Here is a 23,830-nt window from a genome sequence, read left to right on the forward strand (position 1 = left end):
ATTTCTAGGGTTAGTCGAAAATTTACTGTACATACCTAGTTCCCACGCGTCTGACCGAGGAATTCGAGCGGAACCACCGGATCTAGGACAAGCCGAGAGAAAAGAATAAAAAAAAAGAGCATGTCCTGGCAGAGTGGATCTCCATCCTTAACGTGTTCACGGATGCCCAGGCACGCCCGTCGAGATCCGTTATTCGGCCATCGGTAACGCGAATGAATATTCAATCGACCGTCGGAGCTCGCCTGATAACTGATAATCCCCTTCGCGCTCGAAATAGCCGGGATTCGTGGCGTGCTGAAAGAGGATTCCGCTAGAATTCGCGGTACGGCCGCCCCCGTTCCCCTCTTTCATTCGAAGCGAACGATGAGATATCGAAGACCCGTCGGATTTGCCCCATCCCGAATAGGTGGTCCAGAGTTTGCAGAAGTTTGACGAACGTACACGACGATCCGCTAAACTCCGAGTACACTCTTCCGTTCGTCGATGCTTTCGCTGTTGACAGTTTGATCCACCTGGCGATTGTTCGGTAAACGTCTCGGTACGAACGTGATAATAACAGAAACTCTGTTGCGGTCATGAAACAAAGAACAAATAATTAATTAGACTCTCTGTGAACATCGAAAAGCCTGTTAACTTGATGAAGAATTAAAAGTAGCACCGACAATACGAGATACCCTACAAATTTGTTACTTTATCTGTGATCCGTTTTATATTTTCTCTGCAAAAAGTTATTATACGACGTACATGTTTATACTTTGTCCAGAATGAATCAATCGCAGCTGAATCGGTATTCTAAAGACGTCTAGCATTAGCTACTATGGTGTATCAGTTCAGAGGCCCTGAAGTCCTAAGCACAAACGCTTCCCGAGCAAGGCAACTCCCTTCGACCTAATACCTCAACAATAACGGAGCCTCAAAACTCCAAGGCCGTTCTGTCGCCAGAATCCCGTAGATCCCCCGATCGATCACCCGCGCCAGGCATCAACAGCAAATCCCTGGCCATTTCCAGTAGCTCCAGCTCGTTCTTCCTGGCCAGATCTTGGATCATCTGAACGCCCGTTAGCTTCCTGATCCTCTCGCGGTTCTCTTTACCAACTATCACATCGTATCCATCGTCTGTTTTACCCAACAGACTGTCGTCTCTGCGTTCTATCACATAGGTAACGTCGGTGTTGACAGTCTTCATGGACGTCGAGCTCGTCCCGCGTTTCGTTCCTGGTTCCTCGTCCTCGACATTACTGCCAGTTTTACGAGCTATCTCCTCCAAGTCCTCTTCAACGTCCTCGATGACCGTGACGTGTTCGCCGTCAACCGACGACGAGCTGGAGGACTCTTCGCTGAAGTAAGAACTGGACCCGCTGGCCTTCTCCTCGACCCTGAACGTGTCACCTCCGCGACCGACTGGCTCCTTTTCAAGATTCGACCTTGCAGTGCTGTCACGACACGATCTCGGCAAGCTCCTTTCCGTCTGCATCGTTATCTCCTCGTCGACGTCGACTGACGCGTCGCTGCTCGAACCACCGTCCCGATACTTCATGATCACCCTCTTCTGGGCGAACATCGTAGTGATCACGGTCTTCGTACGGTTGGCGAACCGTCTCGACTGTTCCTCGTCCTTTTTCGTTCTTGTCGAATGAGTGTTCGATTCCCCGCCGCCGTTACACCCGTTCACGTCCGTGATCCTACGGAGAGCGCAGGCCACCTGATCGATCAGCTCACGGATGTAGGACAGCATCGGGGTGTCGCCCTCCTCCTCGGTGATGTTCGCGGCGATCTGAAGCTCCGTCGACGCGTCCGTTAGTCTTCCCAGCCTCGCCAGGCTTTGACCTACGGATGAATTTAAATTGTGTTAATCGACGACATGGGCGAACTTTGAGAATAGGATTTTTCATGATCCTGTAGAACTTTGGACCCTTTCGTGTTCTCTAACGGAGTGTATATCGAGGTTCGTTGACTTTGAAAAGTCGAAACTCGTGAACTGGATGTTCGAGGGTATGCTGAAGTGTAATCCACACTGATTGTGCTGCGGTAAATCTAACTCTTATCCTTGGTCAGACTACCGGTCATCCACGGCTCGAGTGTGGAATGAACGGCATTAAACGTTCACCGCGGATTAACGGTACCAGCTTTCGTGGCCCTGTGTGCTACCCTCTATTAGTATTCCGGGATTTCGGATGTAAATCGTGCTTAGGTTGGAAATTGATTCACCGCCGGTCGGATTCCAAGCTCGTCAGAGATTCGATAGGCTGGTTTTGGTTATGGACTGTTTAGAGGTTCGAGTATTGTATGGGCCAATGGATTAGGTGAATCGGTTCCCGACAAGCAACTGGATACAGAGTATTCCTCGTTGTGTGTATCCAACAATGTTTTGTTTCTTTGACAGTACAATCACCCCCTGGCTACTCGAGGTAGAAGAAATCCAACAAAAAGATGGCGTTTCGTCTCGGGAATCGTCTACCAAGACTCGTCAGTGGGGCTGATGGTATACGACCCCTACCCCAGACGCCTGGATTGCTCCTCGGCGAAGCCCCTTAAGTAGCCAAAGGCTCTAATTACCGCTAGCGAAAAACCTCGCCACCTAACAGCCGCTACCGATAACCCAAGCGACTGGGAGAAACGTCTCCACACACCGCCTGTCCCATAAGATCTCCTACAACATCAAGTATCGGATAATCCTCTGACGAAATGGGATAGAACCGAGCACTAGATGGCTGATTCTCAAAAAAGAAAAACAGACCAAGAAACCTAAAGTTCCCTGGATCCTCACCTAGCAGAAGCTTTCCATGAAGCAACCACTTCGTAGAACGAGCCTCTATGGCCGCCTCCACGCACTTGATCGCCATCTCCATCGCCTCCACGTGTTTCCCCGCCTCCGAGTAACACCGTCCGATCTCATGTCTGATCCAAGCGACAGGAATCGGTTCCTTCAGATCGCCAGCCAGGTGTTTCCAGGCCCTGGCTGCTGCGTTCAAGTGTCCGAAACTGAGATGCACCTTGCCCAGAGTGACGAACGACCGGCAGATCTGCACCACGTTCCCGGTGCTCTTCGACAACCGTATCAGTCGCGACACATTGGACACCGCGCGATCGTGCCGTTTCAAGGCGACGTGGATCAGCGACAGATAGTGGTACGCGGCTATCTGATAGCGGCTCGGGTCCTCGAGGGCCCCAGACACCATCAGCAATTCTTGCGCCACCTTCATGGAGATGGTCATCCGGCCGGAATTGAACGTCGACTCGAGATCACGTAGATACTGATCGGCCACGTTGCTCATCTGTCTTAGCATCGCTCTTGTTTGCGCCAATTTCGGATTCGAGGGCCGTGGTGTCGGCGGGCACTTCCAGAAGCTCTTGTGATCCTCGAAGTAGCTGGAAAGCCGAGAGTTTTGATTAGAATAGGATTGAGTGGGAATTAAAGAGACCGTTGGACGTTAAATTTTAGGGGGGACTATGTGAAAGGCTCCGTCTGGATTAACAGCCGGATGGACAGATTAACAGGATTCTAGGTTCAAATTACGCGAGTCCGAGAGAACAAAAGGATATAATGGATTTAAATGAAGTGCTTCCATTGTAATCACTGGTCTTCGGACGAAGGATCTGAAGTGAATCCGACTGTAGGTATCAATGAGATTAATATATACTGGGTCCTCGGGGCTCAACGCTACGTTCTTGGTGATACCGGTTGAGACTGTAAGCCGAGTCTGTATAGAGCCTTACTCAGACATTTCGGGTAGTTTAATCCCGGAGGTATAGGGACAGGTTCATACTGTCCTCGAATGTATCGATGTCTAGGTAAGACTTAAAGCCTCTGGACTTACAGCACTGACAGATCCTACTTTGTAGGTGGTCTACACATAGTAGACACGTTCGTTAACGATTAAACAGGTCATATTATGGATAGAGTAAAGGGTACTGTAACAGGTGGACACTACAAACATGTTCACTGTTTCATAAACTATCCTAGAGTGCTTATAGAGTCATGTGATTATTATAGTGCTGAATGTCTAACAATCCAACCATTCATTAAGACTATAGACCCACATCGAGAACTATTTCTCAATACCTTCAAATTGTCGTAGATCGTTAAATTCAAACTAATGTGATTCATCACGTTTATTTAACAATTAATAAATAAATAAATTGATTGACGAATGATATACCTCAAAGCTTCGACCACCGAGGCATGATCCGGCGACTTCTTCAGCTTATCGTTCGCCAAAATGGCGGCCGTCTCGGGGCACAAACTCGCCATCAAACGTTCCTCCGATCTGGCGAACGGCACAGCCTTCCGCAACGCTTTCGACGGTTTATTGCAGGAATTTATCGTCGCCATGGTACGCGTGGCGGCCACGCTGTGACTGCTGTCCCGTGGAAACGAACTCGCTGCCCGATGGTAAAGCACCAACGCGGACTCGTAATCGCCTCTGCAAAATTGACCAATCGACCAATTGAAATTATGCGATCAATTATGGACGATGTGTGGAGTTGCCCGTGGACCAAATTAAAATTTAAAAAAAATAAACTACATTAATGTATTATATAATATATTAATAAATTTTAATTGTAAATGTAATTACATAATTGAATTCGACACGAAATCGCATAGACCCCGAACAGTGAAATAACTTTTACATCGAGTTACAATTCAGATTCACGTATTCGTTCCCGGCTAGTCCATCCGGCGGTTAAAACCTGCGCGCGCCGTCTGTGGGTTAATTAACTATGCGAAAGTGATTAAACGATACCGTACGGTCGGTCGAATAATCGTACCAGCCCGTTCCAAAGGAATAAATTAATTTCGCTGATTAAATCGTTAAAACCACGCAGGAACAATGCCTGAATGAGCGAGACCGCTCGCGAAACGCGGTTGAATTGCTCGCCGATACAACAAACGATAATCTCGTTTCACGGCGAGATGGAACTAACGAGGTCATCTTTGTCTAGTCCTCCACGAGATATTGGCGTGCTCGTAAATTAACACATCGACAAACGACACCGACTAGATGTGACTTCGACGCATTTTTGGGTTGTATTTAAAGCTGTAACGTCACAGACCCAGTTCCTGATCAGTTTAGTGTATTTATAATGAAGGTTTTTTGCCAAAAAATTTCTAAATAATTTTGAATAGCTTTAAAATTTAACAGTTCAGAATGAGATACAGATATATATGATTTAGATGATCAGAAATTGCCTTGCACTTCTTACTTGAAAAGTTAAATCGTAATGTAATTATTACTATTTCTGCACTTTTCTAATACCAAATTAAAGATGAAACATAGATTTATTCGAGTAACAACAATTCTTGTGGATTTGGTTAATTTATCTAGTTGTGCGTTTAAAAAATGACGATAGTTATTCATGATCAGGAATTGGATTCGTGGTACGATAGGATCAAAAGTAATAAAACGGAGAAGACTGTGGTTCGTTTACTTCAAGGGTGATTGTAAATTCTGCGTAATATTTGGAATATTTTAATGAACTTTAACTTTTCACAGGCTGTTATCGAAAGAACTATCTTTGATCTGAATTGGCATTTTACGATTCTTAACGACCCGCGAGCCTCCTTATCTACTTTGTTTTTTTACGAAAAATCCCTGTCTTCTGACGTGCTGAACACGTGTTTACGTTAACGCTCGGCTGATTTTCGGATCACGGTGTATCTCCATGGTCGTCTATAAACGAACTCATTATCTTGTATCTACTAAGTTGTCAACCCGTTCTTTTCACATTCTTTTTAACATTGTTGCAGAATAACAAGACCGAAGATCAAAGATCCGTGGTCTAATTACACGATCCATCGCTTCGTGCTACCGCGAGCCAGATTCAAAGCATCGAACCGAAACACATGTAGCATAAACTACGGTCTAAGTTAACCCTTTAACGCCCAGAAACCTTAAATAATTATTTCAAAATTACTACACTGATACGTACATTGTATCTCTTTATTTTGAAGTCGAAAATATCAACATTAAACAAACCTATTTTTCAGAAAACCAGAAGATCTACTTAACATCAATGAAACTACGTATCCGTGCTGACAAAAGCTAAATATTAACCGGTAACAAAATTTGTCATCACCGTCACCAGTGGAACACTGAGCGTTAAAGGGTAAAAACAAAAAAAAACCGGAAAGAAAACGAGTGGCAAAGATCAAACAGGTTGCACAGGATCCATAAATTTCCGCCGTGTTAAAACAGTCTTCAAGGCGGGCTCCTTAAAAAACGGGAAAGGGAATTACTAATGGCAATAAAAAAAAGCGAGGGTGCGGGAATGAATTCGAAGGACGTTGTTATCATCGTCGCCTTGCAGACCCATCTCTACGCAATCGTGAATTCCGAATGTATAAATTCCCCCGTCGTCGTCGAACGAGAAATTTCCAATTCCGTTTGTTGCGCCTGGCAATCGTCGGAGGGGGTTGAGAGGGGGCACCGATGCGAGAACTTTCGCCGCGAATATGGTAATTTCTTACCTGTGGTAGAGTTGATCGCCCTCGCGATGAAGTGCCCGCGCGTAGACACGATTCGTTCGCTTAGCGACCGTGGTGTCGTTCCTCTTCTGCTCGGACCTGGCGCGATTCTCCGCGGTCTCGACCGCCTTCCTAACCTCGTTCAGGTCGAGCAGCTCGTCCTTGATGCCTTTCGTCGCGAGGAGAGCCATCGATTTTTCGCTCTGAAACTTCTCACGTCGTACACATTAGTCACGGATGCCATGCACACACCTGTGAAGCTCTCTTTCCATCGGTCCAACAGCCTCGAAAATCGAACCGTTCGAATCGATTCACGGGCCGACGACTCCATTATCCGTTGCGTTTCCACGTTCAGATTGCCTGGACCAGTTACTATTTAGGAAGAACTGCGTTCGATTGAAACAGAATTACGGAAACTGAAAGCTTAGGTGGAGTTTACAAAATCTGGAAAAAGCTAGAAAATACAATTGTGCTGAGAACTTTTGCGAAATAGTTAAATAGAAATCTGAATGGGGATGAACTTTAACTACGGCCATTTTGTTTAGTCGCCGTTTAACGTACCACGTGACAACGGTCGCCGTTTTGTTTCTTGTGCTGGAGACAGATTTGTCAGATTGATTCTAGAACACGTGAATTTGCAGAGGGATTCACGGTGTATTCAAACGAACGAAAGTGTAGGCATGCATCTTTTGAAGCCTCTTTGAAGCTTTTTATCGCGTCCTTAACAATAAAAAGTAACACCTGACGCAAAGTTATAATTAGGCACGCATGTTTCTGTATTCACAAACAGCTCGATACATTTACCAACATTTACTCAAACAGGGACTTGAACGATTAATCTCACGGCAATAACGTTTACAAATGTATAGGACCCGCGGGAAACACGACGCGTTCCCGGTTAATTGTAAAGTATCACAGGCGACCGCTGGAAGACACGAACTTTTCCAGTAGGAGCAAGAATCTGATATTCCCCGTAAACTTCTTAGACGGATTCGATAATGCAGTCCTCGAAGAAGCCCCACGACTTTCGATTTAACGGTGCGCTGGCAGACAACGGGGAAGTTATCCCATTAGGGGCGGCGATTTTCGATGGTCTGATAAACTGCCCGACGTCTATTCGATGGCGTCACAAAAGTGACTAAGATGGAGCATAGTGTCGCGTTATATCACGATAAATCCATTTTCCTGCAGATTCCAGAGTGTCAACGTGTTAGTCAGAACTATCCGCCAAAGAGCAGACCGAAATTTCTGTCTTCCGTAAAGTGAGCGCGGGGTCAACAAGCTCTCCATCAGGCGCCGATGGCTCGAGGCACCCTAAAACTTTAATTGAACGGCGTGTATAAAATTTCCAGCTCGCAGCAACTTCGTCGGTAAAGTTCAACGAAGATTGCTCACTGTTCATCTCGCTTTTACTCACGCGTTCCTCCGATCAACAGCTCCAATGGAGGCATCCAAGGGTTGGATCAAACCAGGACAAGTTATACCGGTCTCATTCGGTGGTCTTCTTGGACGTTAATATACCTTCCCTTCGACAACTCGTACCAGATCTTATTCAGAGTCCTCTGAAGAATTCATACATCTTCATCGAACCGTCATGGAAACTCCATAGACCACATCGAACCCCAACGGATCATCTTCAGTCGAACTCGTTGAAGTCGATATACCCTGGCCTTTCTTTCGACAGCTCGTATCGGGCCAAAAATGCCTTCCTGGCTTCCTTTTCGGGATCCCTCGCGGGACTAGGCAGAATGCTTTTTCGTTTGCACGCGAGCTTGAATTTTTTGTCGACAGGCTTGCAGCCAGGCATCACAGACAGCCTCCGTTTGGCTGGCACCGTTTCCATGGTTCTCCAAAGGTAATCGACTTCCGGTTTCATGTCGTCGGGCATCAGGTCGAGGATCAACTGCTGCCTGGTCGCTATCGGGTCCTGATCCGACATCTTCTCCATGTCAGTCTCGTCGATCATGTCCAGCATACGTATGTAGAAATCGACCAGGAAGTCGAGACCGAGCTTCTTCGCGCTGCCGATCGCCAACACCGCGGCCTCTTTCGCCTCGTTCCGATAGTTCTGGGAAATCTCGATCCTGAGGATTAGATGATGGACATTCAATACCCATTGTTCGCTGTTCGCTATCTCGCTGGCCACGTGGGCCTTCTTCCCGTAGAATCGGGCGAGATCGTAGCGACGTATGTCGATCAGGAACTTGCAGAGCTCGTGGAAGAGCCAAGCGAGCTCGAGTGGTTCCGACGCCATTGCCAGCCTCCTGTCGGAGAAGTAAAGAGAATGGTGAATAATAAAATGTAAAGAAGACCGTCGTAAAATGGTACGCGCGACACCGTCAAACCGGCAGTTCTCGTTCCGATAACAAAGTTGTTTGATGGTTCTTGAAATTGACTTTGTTGACTACCAATGCTTTTACTACCGGCTACTATCCGGCAACGAAACCACACGACACAGAGATAACAGTTACAGAGACTTCGGATGATTTTTTATGACTCCGAAGAGTTATTTGTTGTAATAACAAGAGTCGTCGAACAATTAAGGCTTCGCGATAATCTGATTCCGTGTCACTTTTACCGTAAGAAAAGAATCAGTCTGATCGAAAATGTTTTTGAACTGCTAATAACAGAGTAATGTCTAGTGATCACGATTCGTGGTTCACCCAGTATACATATATACATATATATATACATATATACATATATATACTCTCTCGACTTATAAGTGCTTCAAGAAACAACGGGAATGGACGATGCACGAAGAGGCTCTTACTTCCGAAAGACCCTGAGCGCCTCTTTCCCGCTACGAGCGTGCACCCAACCGATGTCGCAGTCGCGTGGCAATTCCGCCACCCGTATTCCCAGATGGTGCTTCAGATACGTTTTCTTCAGCTCCTTGGTCTTCAAGCTCCTCAGATCACGGGTGTCGATGTACGCCCAGGCGACCATATTGTAAACCGCGTCCAGACACTTCTGTCTCAACGGGAACATCTTCAGGGTGTAGGCATCGAACTTGTCTTTCACACGATCGACAGTACTAAAGGGAATCGCGAAATTGAAATAACAATTTCGATGTTTCGATAAAAAGAAAATCCTGTGTCCCCAAAAATCCTCGAGAAGAAAGTCGACTCACTGGAAAAACGTGACGTAATCCTTGCTCATACGTATACGATGCAGACGACGTAACAGAAAGTCCGCCTCGATGATTATCACATTCCGCCTAAGAGTCTTCTCCGCCTCGATCATCCTCTTATGACCGCTCGGTATGGCGCGTCGCTTGAAGAGCTTCACGTAGAGTGGCTGACGCATTCGTATGATCTGCATCCGGGTCTCCGCCCTTCGATAATTCTTCATCACGTGATAACACAGGAGATCGACGGATTTCTTGTTCGGATGATCCAAATATTCCGGTTGCTCGTACAAACGTTGCAGGAAAGATTTGTCCACGGCCAAATGGCCGAGATAAACTTTCGCTATATATGTCTGCAGCCTCCGGAACTGGGCCTCCGCCTGAGCTTCCTGGTCGTTTACCTTGAACCTAGCCTGCTCTTCTTCTATCCCTGAAACAACAGTGAAATATTGATTTCTTTCGGTTCAACATCCTTAATCCGAATTGCTTCTCCGTCTTACACCGAAGATAAAGATTTGTTTCAATTTGAACTTCCGGCACGAAGGGAACTTCCGATTTTAAGACCTACAAGACCCGAAATAGAATTTAAACACGGCTCACAAGGTGAAGCGGTAACAAGTCTCGGGGGGGGGGAGGGGTTGGGAGGGTTTAAAACATGTTATAAAGAAATATAACACCGGTCTGCTGAAACTTCACCCGGAGCTACGGAATTAATTACTGTAACGGGGTAGAATTAATTCTCTCTTTCGCGTGTTCCCTTAAGTCTCATTATCGTTCGCCGAGCAACTCCACTGAAAAGAGTATTTATTCCCCGCGCCTCGTGACCGGAGTGCAAGCAACCCGCGATGCGGAAAATTTCAAGCGATCCAACCGAAACGGCGTCGAGTTGTAACGAGTTTCTGTTTTCTTTCCTTTCACAGAAAATCGTCATTCTCGTGGCCAAGAACGTCCCGAGTTTCGGTGCAATTAGCCCGTAGGTGTTGTGACAGGAAGTTCTTAGGAACGACGGTATACACAGCGGGCACGGTTGACTTTTAATTTTCCAGCGGGACCGTGTTTACCAGAAAAATTAGAATCGGTAAATCACAATCAAAAATATTCTCGAGACACGAAAGAAATTATTCCCCGGTTCACGCAAAACGGTCCCGCATGGTGAGCCACGATTTACCGGCCAGTTCGTCCACTTCCTCTTGTAGCTTCTCAAACAACAGCTTCCGATACTCGGCGAGATCATGTATCCACGGGGACAGAAGGAATAACGCTTTCGGATGTGTGTCCCTGCCCACGGAGCCCTCGACGGACTCGTTGCCTTGAAGAATACCGTGCTCCAGCGCGGTTCTGCGACGCTTCTGGAAGCCTTGATGGGCGTGAACCAAACTGTACTCGAACTCGCCGACGTGGAACAAGGTCAGAAGTTGCATCTGCTTCACGTGAGAGTAGGTCGGGTCTGGAAATTAATGGTGTTTCATAGAGACTGTGGCATGTTTGTAATTTTAGTTCATTCACCATCTTATTGGTCACCCTAGTCCCCCCTCTATTGTACATACAATTACTGAACCCCCACATATATGGAGTGTCCGTCTTATTGGTTACCCTAGTCCTCCCTCAATTGTAAATACAATTACTGAACACCCCACATATATGTGGAGTGTACAGTGTACTAATTACCGAGTACATCGTAATTAGATTTTGGTTGTTGGATAAATAAGAATACAAACGTTCAGTAGAATTGTCATCTCGGTAAGATTTAATATTATATCTACTTTTAACAATTTAAGAACCATTGAATGGTAATTGTTACTTTCTGACGAGCGACTTTAGTTGCCCATAATATGTTCATTCATACACGGTACCTATCTTTATGCAGTTTTCGGTGGTGGCCGTCGCTCTGATGTACCTAGCGTACAGTACCTGGGTCCTACAAAGGCCCAGGAACGTTCTGAGATCGCCATCCTGGCCCCGTTTGATCGCCTTCTCGAAGTAACTCTCCGCTATGTTGAATTTCTTCAGCCTAGCCAAATAGTAACCCCATTCCCGGTAAACGATCCCTTCCCTAAAGAACTCGGACCCCTCCTTTCCCGACCAAGCCATCGCTTTTTCCGATCCCGTGAGAGGGAAAAATTATTCTGGAAAATTTGCCCCGACGCTCGAAACCGTGCGGACGACGGTTACCCTCTGCCTCCTGGATTCGACATATAATTCAGTAGGCCGAAAGAGAAAAAGAAAGATAGCAACGTCCCCGACGGAGTTCAGAGGCTCTCCATTTTACTCATGAATTTTGCACACCGCGGTCGCCGAACGGTTATCCCTTTGTGGTCACATTCTCACGAAACGGAACGTCCCTTTCCTTTCTCGGTTGACAGCGATTTTGTCTGACTTCACGTTGGCAAACGAAATCGGTGGTCGTTTAACCGGCCTGAAGTGAGTGAAGCTTGTCTAGTATACATGTGTATTGGACTTGGGTCATTTCAGAGTGCTGACCAATTCTAACTTCAGTGCTAATCGCAATCATCGCACAATCCAAACGAACTGAATACTGTTATCGTTTCGTGTTTCGAAGATTCTTGTCTATGGCGTGGTTAAATCGTGCCTCGCTAATTCCACGGTACAATATTGACGTAGTATTTAGAGGGAGGGGGCGCGTGCTCTAACTAGCGGATCGTTCTTTGAAGCGCCGCGGCTGGAGATCCAATAGACCCGCTGGGGTGTAATCCGCTTTCGACTCTAAAATACTGTCGCTCACATAAAGTTCCTTGTGGCATTAATTGTCACGCAACTGGAGAACGGGATTATATCGAAACGGCCGTAGCGAATTTTGCAGCTGCTGCGTTTTATCTTTCTCTCGAAACTTTTTGTTACCGGTATCGTCAATCTATTCCTCCGTTACGATCCTGAAACATTTAAATTTCTTATTTACATATAAGAATATAGTAGATAAGTAAGAGCAACGAATTCGAAGATCAATTTCAAGTGAACCAATTCTCAAGTGGACGCGGGCTTTTACCGAACCTTGTCTATGGACACAGTACACCCACGAGCAAAGTCGGCTTCCACTAGGAGAAAAAGTAACGTAGGGAAAGGTCCTTCTACCATTTGGTATAATTTACCAAGTGGTAGAATATTTTTCTTCTATAACGTTTTTCGCCTAGTGGAAGCCGAGTTTGCTCGACACCGTGTAAGAGTGAACAATATGGTAAATGTAGGAGCGTTGGAAATATGAAAGGGCCCAAACGGGATTCGAACTTACGACCCCCGGCGCCGAAAGCAGAGACTCTACCCACTCCTCCACGGAACCCTGCTATTTTCCAAAGATGTTATTTGCTTCTTTGTTGGGTATGGAGTTCCCGATCCCACATAAATATTGTTCTTTTTTCTGTTCCAGTGTACTGGACAGCGATTTCAACAACGTGTTACAGTCGTCGAGCGATCACGGACCATTGATATAGCTGTGCCCTCGAGATGCGGTGATGGCTCTGCTCTACAGATTCGCGCAACTGCCTGATAGCAGTGGCACGCGGGTCTTCTCGTTCGTCGTCACCAGGAGTGTGGTACGGGACCCCGAAAGAGACGTAACCAGCAAGGAGCTCGTATGCGGCTTCCAACGATGGTCCGTCGCGTTTTCACGTGGCAACAAGGTAATACATTGATATCCGCAATCTTCTGGAACCTTACACCAAACATCGGTTCGCTAATAAATCCATAATAAATATTGTCATTAGTGTCACGATGTTACAATATTTAAATTATTCATATTTACATAACTTGCCGTTTCAACAGACAGTTCCAATAAGAACCAGACCCAAAGAGGAACTTCTTTCCTTCACTTAAGCGGTTTAATGAAGCATCACTGAAATTACAAAATGAAGCAAAAAGCTTGTTAATCCGCGGCTGAACAATTGCGTATCAACCAGTTCTCCAGTTTCATACGTATATTCTCCGTTAATGCATAAAGTCCGCGTTGTAAATGTGATTCGCGAAATTGAACAGCAATTTCCGGTGTCAGTTTCGTTGATCGTTCGACGATAAAATATTATCCGATTCAGGTGAACGTTCAAAAACGATTCGTTTAAATAGATCATAGATTTCAGAGAATGATAATGCTCACGGGAAGGGAAAGTGTTCGTTCGATTATAAATACGGGAAGAACCGATGGACCAATTCGACCGTATAACGGTGAAAATTCAATTAGTGCGGGTCCGAACGGTTTTGTAAATACAGACGGCGGACAGGCGCGCGTACCGAATATATGCCGCGATTAACACGGTAATTGGATAACGGCGATATCGGGGAATTAATGATCCCGCCAATGATAATCGGGCCATCGAGAATGGCACCTGTGCGCCGCGATGGGAATAAAATCTTCGGTTTCGGGGACGGATGTCCGGGAAAATAAAAGCAACGCCTGGCTGGGATCGATGTAACTTCTGTTCTCTAATATACACCAGGAGGCACGAAAACTAACCGATCCAAAAGTCTCTGCAATTGTTAATTATTAATAGCTATTCACTAGTTCTAAAGGTGAAAATAAAAAACCTTCAGACACGTACCTTTAGAAGACGTAGCTGTTCGAAAGTTCGGAACCACTTGTCCGACAAGAATCCTTTAGTTTTAATATACAATAAATAATTAGTGTTTGAAGGCTCCTCGGCAGTAGATGTTTAGACGTCATCCCCACCACTGAGCGTTTGATTGGTTCCACGGAACCCCCCAGTGGAGGGAATGACGTCTGAACATTCAGTGCCGAAGAGACTTCGAACACTCATCGATGATTTACTGTAGTAATACAAAACACTAGAGTACATTACCAAATCGCATCTTCTCTGAATAGTACAAGCGATCTGAAACTGTTGACCAGCCACAGTATCCCAAAATAACCGATAATTGTCCAACAACGGCGAAACTTTTACAGTCCCCAATTTGAAGTGCAACCGAAAAGAACGTATCTCACCTGACAACAAAGGAAAAAAAAGAATATTGAACAATCACGCTTGGTTTCTGTTTTCGCAAGGTGCTGGGAGCCTACCTGGTATGGCGTGGTGCCTCGAGGAACCTGCGTGTCTACGTGGACTTCACGTTCACGCTACTGAACCGTGAGCATTTCTCGATGAACGAGGGTTTCTCCGGGAAACGGGTGAAGTTTACGTACGAGGCGCCCGCCCAGGGGAACCGTAACTACATCCCCGTCTCGGACCTGTACGACCGAAACTTCGCGGACACGAACGGCGAGTTTCAGCTGGAACTGGCGATGTCGAACGTGCGTACCGTCTACATGACCGAGCTCAAGATGCCGAGCAGCACATTTCCAGCCGGTCAATCGAAACCGAACAAACTAGAGACCGATTATTTCGCGTTCGGCGGTTTCGATTGGAATCTGGTCGTTTATCCGCACGGGAACAAAGAGCCAGAAGGTTACCGTGGCCATGACAGTTGCGTCAGCGTCTATCTGATGAGGCTGACAGGATTCGATCATCGTTGCCGTGTCCGTTACAGCGTCGCTTTAGGCGAGGGCGAGCGTAGAATCGATTCCGGTCAGATTGAGGATCTGTCTGACGCCGAGGGATGCGGATTCGGTTGGCATCCACGAGTCAGGTGGTCGGAGATCGCACACAAAGGTGTTGTACGCGTGTCCTTGGAGATGGTCGAGGCTAGAACGATCTGCGAGGTCGCGGTCCAGGCGCACGGACCCGCCGCATTACCAGCGACACCTTGCTACGACCGAGACAAACAGGCGTGGACTCTTCGGGCCGATCTACACTCGGACACAGTCAGACTTCACTTGGTGTACAAGGACATCCATAACGTGCCGCGGAATCACTTGAGGTTTGTACTTGTAAATTGTTCCGTTGGTATAGCAATCGCGACGGCGATTCGATCACTCATTGATGATTTACCGTATATATAATCATGTGTTCGAATTGTGGATGCAATGTTATTCGTAACAATATAATTATATTATTACGTACAACAATATTATTCGTGTGTCCGTCAGGTACGTCAGTTGGTCAGCCTATCTGCTTCGAGACGAGGAACCGAACACGGTCGCGATCAATCTACCGGGGGGCCCGTTCAGTCGTTACTACGCCCAGGAGTCCGTGGACGAGGGTATCATCATGGAGACGAATCTGGATACAAACGAGGTGAAGGACAACCGATCGTTGTTCCTCACCGACAAGGGACAGTTACGGATCCGTCTCGAGTGGAACGAGAGCCATCTGCTGTTCCAGGCGACCTATCACAAGTACGATGACGTCTGTCGTATACACAATCAGCAAATGCGGCGTGAGATCGCGTCGTTGCAGGCGGAGAACTATAGTCTCGAAAGGCAGCTGTTCAGCTATCAGAAGAGTCTTGCATACGCGCAGGCGCAACAGCAACAACAGCAGCAACAACAGCAACAACAACAAAACCAGAATCAACAACATCACGGCGGGCATCAGCCGCATCTCGAGAGATCAGCGTCCACCGACACCGAATATGCCTGACAAGTGGAACAGATGAACGAGCTACAGCAGGCCGCTGGTGGTTGCAGACGGCAATTGCCGGTCGTGCAGGAGAACGATCGTCGCGTACACCAGAATCTCGTGCGTATGATGGATCGACGGCTGAGCAACGTCCAGCTACAGCAACATCTCTACGAGCCGGACACCGGACAGCAACGATACAGGGACGGTTCGCCAAGGCAGAGCCTGGTCGATCATCATCGTCAGTCGTTGGATCATCGTCGGAGCATCGTCCAGCAGCCGAAGTCGGCGCGTTCCAGCGTTGGCAGATCGGACAGCGCCTCGGAACGCGGTAACGACCGTTACGCCGGCTATTATTTGGGGTACGTCGGTCAGGCAGCGCACAAAAGACGTAGGACCACTTTCTGGGAGACCCTGACGGGTCTCGTGTGCTCATTGGGCGCTTTGGCTTCCAGGGCTGCCAAGATGGCCACCAGACGGGGCGAGCCGCTCTGAAGAATTCTCGCGATTCGCGCGATGGAGAGACAGACCGACACCCCCTGCCCCTTCAGTGGACTGGATGTTCATTCGAACCACCCCCGGGCTACACATGTGTGACCGTATTGTGATCGTGTGAAGCAGTGAAGAATGGTTGATTGGATTCTATATATATACATATATATATACATATATATATACACACACACATTACACGCGCGTATATGTATATGTATATTCGTGGTCCCTCTATGCGTGTCAAAGCCACGAAGAAGCCTCCGGCGATCCTTCCGACCCACGGGCTTCGATTGACATTTTCTTACACGGATGAACGGCGACGAGCAACCCGGAAGCATAGCCGATCGGGAACGGGGAGATGGATGTTCGACGTGTCGAATATAGTGTTCGGATCGTTCACTCCCACGATTCGTCCGTAATGTTCTGTGGGAGAAGAATTCACCCTGGACAAGGTTAAACGGATAAAAAGCCAGTTTCGATTCTTACGCGGTGCATGCCCGTGGCCGGATTACCGATGTCCATGACAATATGGCTGATGAAAGTGTACGGGCGAGATGATTAGAGAGAGAAAGTGAGGATGATGATGCATCGTATTGTCCGGAAATTTCTTCCGACGATTGATCACCCTTTCGTCCAATTTTATTGCCGATGGAGGTCCCAAGGAGAAGACGAAGAAGGATGAAAAGGATCAGCGATATTTTCTCGTTCGATTTCCGGCCGACCTCAGCAATGTGCCAGCTCCTCCCATCCTCGGATAGGATGCTGAAAACGAGAAACCTTTTTAGACCAGGAGCTGTGTTCGTACTAAAGGGAACGAATCGCGAAATTGGAGGGAACGAAGATCGTCTCTGACGTTCACGATGATCGCTTTGACAAAACCGGACGAACTTCACAGAAACACGCATACACACAGTACACGGTAGGAGCCAAGAGGGGTTTCGATGGATTCACTCGAGAACGAAAGCAAAAGAGAAACGAATGGGAACCGCTCGTCCATCCACGATTCGATTCCACACGTTTAAAAAAGAAAAAACATGAAAAAGCACACGGACACGATTCTATCTACTTGTCAATTTACTACAACCAAAAAGAAAAAAAAACGACAAAGGAAAAAAAAAGAAAAAGAAAACAAATACCTATTTTTCCTCTAAACAGAAAAAAAAATGAAGACTTTTTTCACCTATCGTCTGCGACTTCTTTGATAATAAAGGATATCCGTGCAGCGTAGTCGCCGCGGCTCGTAAACAAGCGTAATTATTATCTGTAGTGGCGTACACACACATACACAGACACACACCTAAAACGACAAAAAAGAACATAATGTTAAATAAACATATAGAATGCAGTCGATGTTACATAAACGAAAGTAGGAGAGTCCGGAGAGAGTTGTTCGATCTAGTTCGCGGAACAATTAACTGGTGGTATAATGCAGGCAAAGATTGCCGGTGTTTTCGACAGGAGAATTGGCCTTGCACGATGCAGACCAAAAAAGGTTAGGGTAAAAGTTACTTGACGGGTTCAATTCGTTTTCTGCACGGGGTAATCCTTCGTTCCCAATTGGTTGTCAACTTGCATCCAACTTGAGAACAGATCCATAGCGAACAAGTATTTATTTTGCAGTCTACATCCTCGTAATCACTGGAAGAAGAAAAAATACCGTTAAGCACAGGAACCTCGAGGATTCGAGTATAAATATATAGCAAATTACTTAAAACATGTCGATCAATTATCGTTAAACCTTTTCAATTCGTACAAAATATAAGTCGTTGCGGGTCTCCAGTTTAACACCCCTGATCTAAGCAGATCACGTTTCGTGGTCCACCCTGTTATGTATATTACTACGCCGTACAATTTAATTCAGTATACATTCGATGCAGGTTGCTCCAGTGTCAATATAAAATCCCCGTGCAGAGTGGAGTACAACACGCCCGTCACGCGCGAGACTTTGATCGAAAGAAGCGTCCAATTTATCGTCTGGTCGAAGGTATATAGGGTAGATCAACCAGTGAATAACCGAATTGTTGAATTTCTGGACGTTTGAGATTAATACTTGAATATATTTTTTTTGAAATCTTTATAACAATAATTATTTATGAAATGCAAAATCTGTAAAAGTCCAGTAAATGACTGTTACATTTCTAAAATCTTTTTAATAAGAATTTAGCAAATTGCACTTACTAATGTTTGCTTAATACGCTGAACAAACGCTCCATTCATAAACATTTAATCATTTTTAAATTTATAATTTACATTTCTTGCCTAATGGTCATTCACTGGTATGCGGTCAATTACTGGCTGGTTTACCCTAAACGGTTATTTTCCCAACCAGCAAGCCCGGGCCATGTTTTACGACTCGCCGTGAGAGAGAGACAGAGAGTACGTGCAAGGCCTCGAACGATATCGCGTTTGAACCGTCGCATAGCTTGTCACCTAATTTCCTGTTCGTCCCCGTCGAGCACTCCAGCGATCGACGTTTCGATGTTAACAATTTAGTCTTGCTGTACGATCGAACCAGCCCCGTGCAGATTCTTCACTTCTTTCTTTTTTTTTTTTTTTGCCCCTCTCCTGATTCGTTCGTCCGACGGAAGCGCGCCAATTAACACTTCATCTCGACGAGGCGAAATAGGGTCACGACTACCGGAGAAGCCTGAACGTCTTGTCCGTGACGAAACCACCTCCTACGGTTCGAATCTTTGAAAAACCTCCTACCTAGCCCTTCTACTGACGTTTTTCTTTATCTTTCAGGCACTTCGGGAACCTCTTACGTTTTATTTTGCTTGGTCCTCCATTAAAGAAACTTGAGTTCTTCTTTGATCCCCCAAGACATCGGGAGTATCCTCCCCTGATCTTTAAGAGACTCGAACTTTCGACGAGACTCTTTCATTTTCATGAGTTCTCGACACCCTAAAAATGCTTCGCCGTTTTTTTTGTTTTCTTTTTTCGTTGTCTCGCGAAGAGATTCGCCGAAAAGTTTAGGAACTTGTGTCTATCCAGACATGACGCCGTGATCGCCCCACCCCCCGAATCTAATCGTTCGAGACCCAGGCATGCACTCCATCCAATATTATTCCGTCACTGAAATATCTCTGTAATACGGATTCAGTCTCCGCCAACCAGAACGTCCGAATAATCGTGACACAATCTGCTGCACACCTGCGACCATATTCCGATCGTGAAAGCTCTTTCAGATGAGACGTGGTACATTAAACCGTTACGTAGGAAAATCCATGAAAATACACACTGTAGACAGTTCAATTTTTCTTGTGCATCCCTGAGGGACATTAGAATTCATTTCACCGTGGTCACCAAATTTTCTATTAAAGATTCAAAAAAAATTCTCTGATCCATTTGTGAAACGATAAAAAAATATGAATCGCTAACTGTAGAAAGGGGATATCTCCACTTTTAAATTCGCTTTTTCACAGGGTACTACTTTTCTAGGCTGAAGTACACATTTTACCCCCAAAAAAGGGTCATATGTTGCATTATCCGGTGAACTATGGACGTGAATAATTCCTGTTCGTTAAAAGAAACAGGACATATCCAGGTGATGTCCCCTGAAAATTGTATAAGATCTTCACATCTACCCTTTTCTGCAGTTAGCGATTCATACCTACGACGAAGCCACGATGATCGTTAAGCGACACGGTGTCCAGGTCAACGCACAGGAGTGTCTCAACTGAAAGAGTATTCGAGGGTGTCCTTTAACAATTCGACTGCCACGTCACCCGAATATGGGTGACACGTGCATTGCAAGCAGGCTGGATTATTTAAATACCGTTACAAAATTTTCATCTAAAATTACTATCCTAATAAAAATTTTTTTCAATAAAAATATTCAAATAAATAAAGTGTGTCTGGCTCCATACGGCCTTTTTCACTGTGGAAGTCAATGTGTTAAAGAGATCCATCCCCATGAATTTCAGAGATCGCTACATCGCGCCTCGTTAACACTAGGTTTACGGACATTCCTTATACTCCTATCTCTACGGACACGCGTCAACGAAACCGCACGTTTTCTTTAAGAAACAACTTATTTTTTTAATACTCAATTTACGATAACATCCAATTGTCGTCTATCCTAGCAGAGATAGGTGTACCACATAGGGAATTTCGAGATTAGAAGGCATTCAAAATGCGTCGAAATGACGCATCCCGTAAACCTAGTGTTAAAGAAGGCCCAGAGTTCCCCTGTTGCCGGGCGTACCGATAATTCTAGTGTCACATTTCTCTCTATTTCTCTCTAATTCGCCCTTCCCTCACCCCTGTACCTGCGAGTGACATTGCACCGCTGGAACACGTGTACGAAAACGATACGCGCACGTCTCTCTCGTCGGATAGGCTAACACGATCGATAACACGGTACATGTATGTATGTACACCACTGCGTCAGTCGACGCTGCGTACGCGCGCGTTTAATAGGACCACCATGAATCATCGTTGTTACGGCGCACGTGCGCCCGCAGGTGATTTCGGTGCGCGCACCTGTATACACTCATACACACACATACACACACTAAACTCGAAGTCTCAAGCGGTAGCTAAGTTGGGAAGCACCGGTGCAGAATCCATCGATGGAATCTCGGAAAACGTCTCGTTTCGCTTGATCGACTTGTCCCAAATTATCTCTCTGATTTCATCCGAAACGTTACTTAACGATAATTTGAAAATTAATTCAATCAAAACTTACAGCAAAGACAAACAACACTTATCTTGCTATGACTGATATACATATATGTATATATTCTCCTATCATTTTCTTTCATCCGATAAGTGTACAGCTTTTCAAGTGTTTAGACGTGTAAGCATATAATAATCTAATCCCCAAGAGTCCGTAGTTTATGAATTGATTCTTTTTTTCAGATTGTAAATTTCTACCTCGAATATTCTGCTGTACAGTGTTTCAGTTACAAGTTGTCAGTTTCGAGATCTCGATATCATTTCCAGTGTTCTTATAGAGGATGCGGTGGCAAGAAAACGGAACGGGCGTATAACAGATAGATAAATCATCCCGGCGGTCTACACCGGTGACTTTAATCCGCTACCAGGCTGCGAGACTACGCGAAATACGTCGTATGAAAGTTGTATCCCTCCTCTGAAGTAGCGGAGTCTGTATACTTTGTATATAACTGTACTAAACTGTTGAAGATTTATGAAAGAAGATTACGAGAGTTGTGTGCCTATATATGTATATATACATATATATATATATATATATATATATATATATATATATATATAGCATGCAAAGCGAAGAAGGATTTCACGAGGATCGCCTAGGATCGAGTTTCCTTTCCATTACACACGTTCGATCGGAGCCGCCGCCATTTTCTTTTCTCCTCAGTTCTGGAATCCGATTTAACTTCGTACATTCTTAGCTATATATACATACTACATAATTTCCATCGCCGTTTAAACTCGCGGAATGTTCCTGTAATTTGTACTAACTTTATCCTCAAGATACACCCGCTGAAACTTGTACCATAATTTCCGATATGATATCCACCGTATGGTATTATCTGTTAAAATGCCTGCTTACGTACAACTTGACCCGTAATTCCGGACGTCGAGCTATCGTTACGGCTCGCTAAACGAAACGCATAAACCGTACACTGATAAATTAATCGCGAAAGAATACTAGTTACGCGATGTCGCGCTAACGATATGCTAATCGTGGCTCGTAGCCGGTTAGATAAAGATGACAAATAGCAGCAAGCCGGTAATTATCCTTACTGGAACTGAACTTCCTCCCCTATTCCCGGATGAAATTCTCGTTTCGACTCAGCGCGAAGCTTTTCATTCCATTACGGGGGAGACGAAGATCCGCGAGAAGTCTTATTTCCATTTTAATATGGTGGCCAGCTGAATTCATATCGTCGTCCAAGATTACGTTTTCCCCGTCGTTTTCCGGTGACAAACGATCCCCCTCCCTCTCTGGTTGATTCGCGTCCTAGAAGAACAGAGGAGGAAAATTGAATGGTTTGAGTACCACCGTGGTTAAATGGAGAGAGAGAGAGAGAGAAAGAGAAAATAAAAAAGCGACGAAAGGTGATCGATCTTCCGATACCTACGCCTATGGTGGCCGAGGATCCGCAAATGTTACGTGTACGTTTCCGTGAATACAAGCGCAGCAAGAATGAGAAAACCGTAGAGGAAGTGGTATTTCTGGTGCCAGCGCGCTCGCACTTCCTGTATCGTACTCGATTAAAATATTTCTTATATTATTATACGGTCGTGTAATAACAGAGGAGAACCCATCGTCGGCGTTGTCGACGAGCGTCTCCGAATGCTTGTCAGCAATTTTAATGCCTACGTGTCCCCGCGTGACAATCCACGCACCTCGGTTCCCAGACGAAATCGAGCTGGCGGGCTCCGTGGCTCGCTCGTACCGAGGGCCGAGAACCAAGGTTCGAGGAAATTAACGGGCGACCAAGAACCGATCGTATCTAATGTCATTGTATCGTTGTGTAATTTGTCAGATTTTATCGATCGTACTCGTCCGGGAAGGGGGAAGCGAACCACAACTAGCGTACACGGTAAAAGGTTCTACGTTCTCTTCCCCCCCTCCTTCTTCTCCTCCCTAGCCGATCTTCGAACACAGACGGTGTTTAACCAGGAATCTCGTGTGCCCTTCCCTTTCGTCAGTCTAAACTATCCCGGCGTTTCACACGGTTTTGGAATCCACAAGAATTTTTCTAATATCGATAAAACGCTTGCGACAGGCGTGTGACAGCAGCTCTGACAATCGCCACCAAATCCGATCGAGGAGGACAACCGTAATGGTCTGTCAGCGCGACGATCCCGCTTCAGTTAGTCCAAAATCGCAACGTCCAATGATCCGAAATATCATCCGGATGTCGCCGCAACACCTGGAAGCACGAGAACGTTCGTGTACAAAAGTGAGCTGGTATTCCAATGATTAGCTAACCATTTTCCCTCCAATTCAGTGATCGGCGGTTCGAGAATCGCAGTCCATAAATCTCCGTACGTACAATCGAATGGAATGGAATTGGACGGTGTATGTTAACGGCTGTACAGCGAAGAGAACCGTGGCGATCGAAACTGTTATATCCGAACAGGGCCTCGCCAGACCAACCCAGCGGGAATATTATAAGCACAATTGAAGAGGTCTCTCGTGTCAAGATATAAAATGCAGGAGATCACTGAAACGTGAATTCATAAACCGTTACGCGTCGTTCGTTCTTCCATGTGTTGGTGCGCGACGCCGCGAGTTAACGGGGTCGTGGCGTTCGCCGTTGCCTCTGCCCGCGATTCGGT

The 23,830-nt window shown here is 45.9% G+C and overlaps 3 protein-coding genes across 3 annotated transcripts; 1 reads left to right on the plus strand and 2 right to left on the minus strand.

Moving 5' to 3' along the window:
* Positions 1–913: 913 nt before the first annotated feature.
* On the minus strand, positions 914–6,657 carry LOC107194538 (tetratricopeptide repeat protein 25-like). Its single transcript, XM_015584180.1, has 4 exons — positions 6,470–6,657; positions 4,161–4,424; positions 2,768–3,369; positions 914–1,827 (listed from the first exon to the last, which is right to left on the minus strand). The coding sequence occupies exons 1-4, from the start codon at positions 6,655–6,657 to the stop codon at positions 914–916; spliced, it is 1,968 nt and encodes a 655-aa protein (XP_015439666.1).
* Positions 6,658–8,102: 1,445 nt separating this feature from the next.
* Positions 8,103–11,687, minus strand: LOC107194539 (tetratricopeptide repeat protein 25-like). Its single transcript, XM_015584181.1, has 5 exons — positions 11,450–11,687; positions 10,765–11,043; positions 9,600–10,026; positions 9,240–9,503; positions 8,103–8,730 (listed from the first exon to the last, which is right to left on the minus strand). The coding sequence occupies exons 1-5, from the start codon at positions 11,685–11,687 to the stop codon at positions 8,103–8,105; spliced, it is 1,836 nt and encodes a 611-aa protein (XP_015439667.1).
* Positions 11,688–13,056: 1,369 nt separating this feature from the next.
* Positions 13,057–16,081, plus strand: LOC107194927. Its single transcript, XM_015584640.1, has 3 exons — positions 13,057–13,231; positions 14,605–15,416; positions 15,586–16,081. Exons 1-3 carry the CDS (start codon positions 13,064–13,066, stop codon positions 16,076–16,078), a joined length of 1,473 nt encoding a protein of 490 aa, XP_015440126.1. The 5' UTR covers positions 13,057–13,063; the 3' UTR covers positions 16,079–16,081.
* Positions 16,082–23,830: the final 7,749 nt, after the last annotated feature.

This window comes from Dufourea novaeangliae, unplaced genomic scaffold (assembly GCF_001272555.1).
Source record: "Dufourea novaeangliae isolate 0120121106 unplaced genomic scaffold, ASM127255v1 scaffold8, whole genome shotgun sequence".
Classification (NCBI taxonomy): Eukaryota; Metazoa; Arthropoda; class Insecta; order Hymenoptera; family Halictidae; genus Dufourea; species Dufourea novaeangliae.

What these genes read in the sequence shown, in the direction of transcription:
- LOC107194538 (XM_015584180.1), bottom strand. Translation starts at nt 6,657, where the DNA reads ATGGCTCTCCTCGCGACGAAAGGCATCAAGGACGAGCTGCTCGACCTG. An exon ending in GGCGATCAACTCTACCACAG is followed by an intron (nt 4,425 to 6,469) that starts GTAAGAAATTAC and finishes TCAATTTTGCAG; the next exon opens with AGGCGATTACGAGTCCGCGT. An exon ending in TCATGGAAAGCTTCTGCTAG is followed by an intron (nt 1,828 to 2,767) that starts GTGAGGATCCAG and finishes ATTCATCCGTAG; the next exon opens with GTCAAAGCCTGGCGAGGCTG.
- LOC107194927 (XM_015584640.1), top strand. Translation starts at nt 13,064, where the DNA reads ATGGCTCTGCTCTACAGATTCGCGCAACTGCCTGATAGCAGTGGCACG. An exon ending in CGTTTTCACGTGGCAACAAG is followed by an intron (nt 13,232 to 14,604) that starts GTAATACATTGA and finishes TGTTTTCGCAAG; the next exon opens with GTGCTGGGAGCCTACCTGGT. An exon ending in GTGCCGCGGAATCACTTGAG is followed by an intron (nt 15,417 to 15,585) that starts GTTTGTACTTGT and finishes TGTGTCCGTCAG; the next exon opens with GTACGTCAGTTGGTCAGCCT.
- LOC107194539 (XM_015584181.1), bottom strand. Translation starts at nt 11,687, where the DNA reads ATGGCTTGGTCGGGAAAGGAGGGGTCCGAGTTCTTTAGGGAAGGGATC. An exon ending in GATTACGTCACGTTTTTCCA is followed by an intron (nt 9,504 to 9,599) that starts GTGAGTCGACTT and finishes GATTCCCTTTAG; the next exon opens with TACTGTCGATCGTGTGAAAG. An exon ending in GCGCTCAGGGTCTTTCGGAA is followed by an intron (nt 8,731 to 9,239) that starts GTAAGAGCCTCT and finishes CTTCTCCGACAG; the next exon opens with GAGGCTGGCAATGGCGTCGG.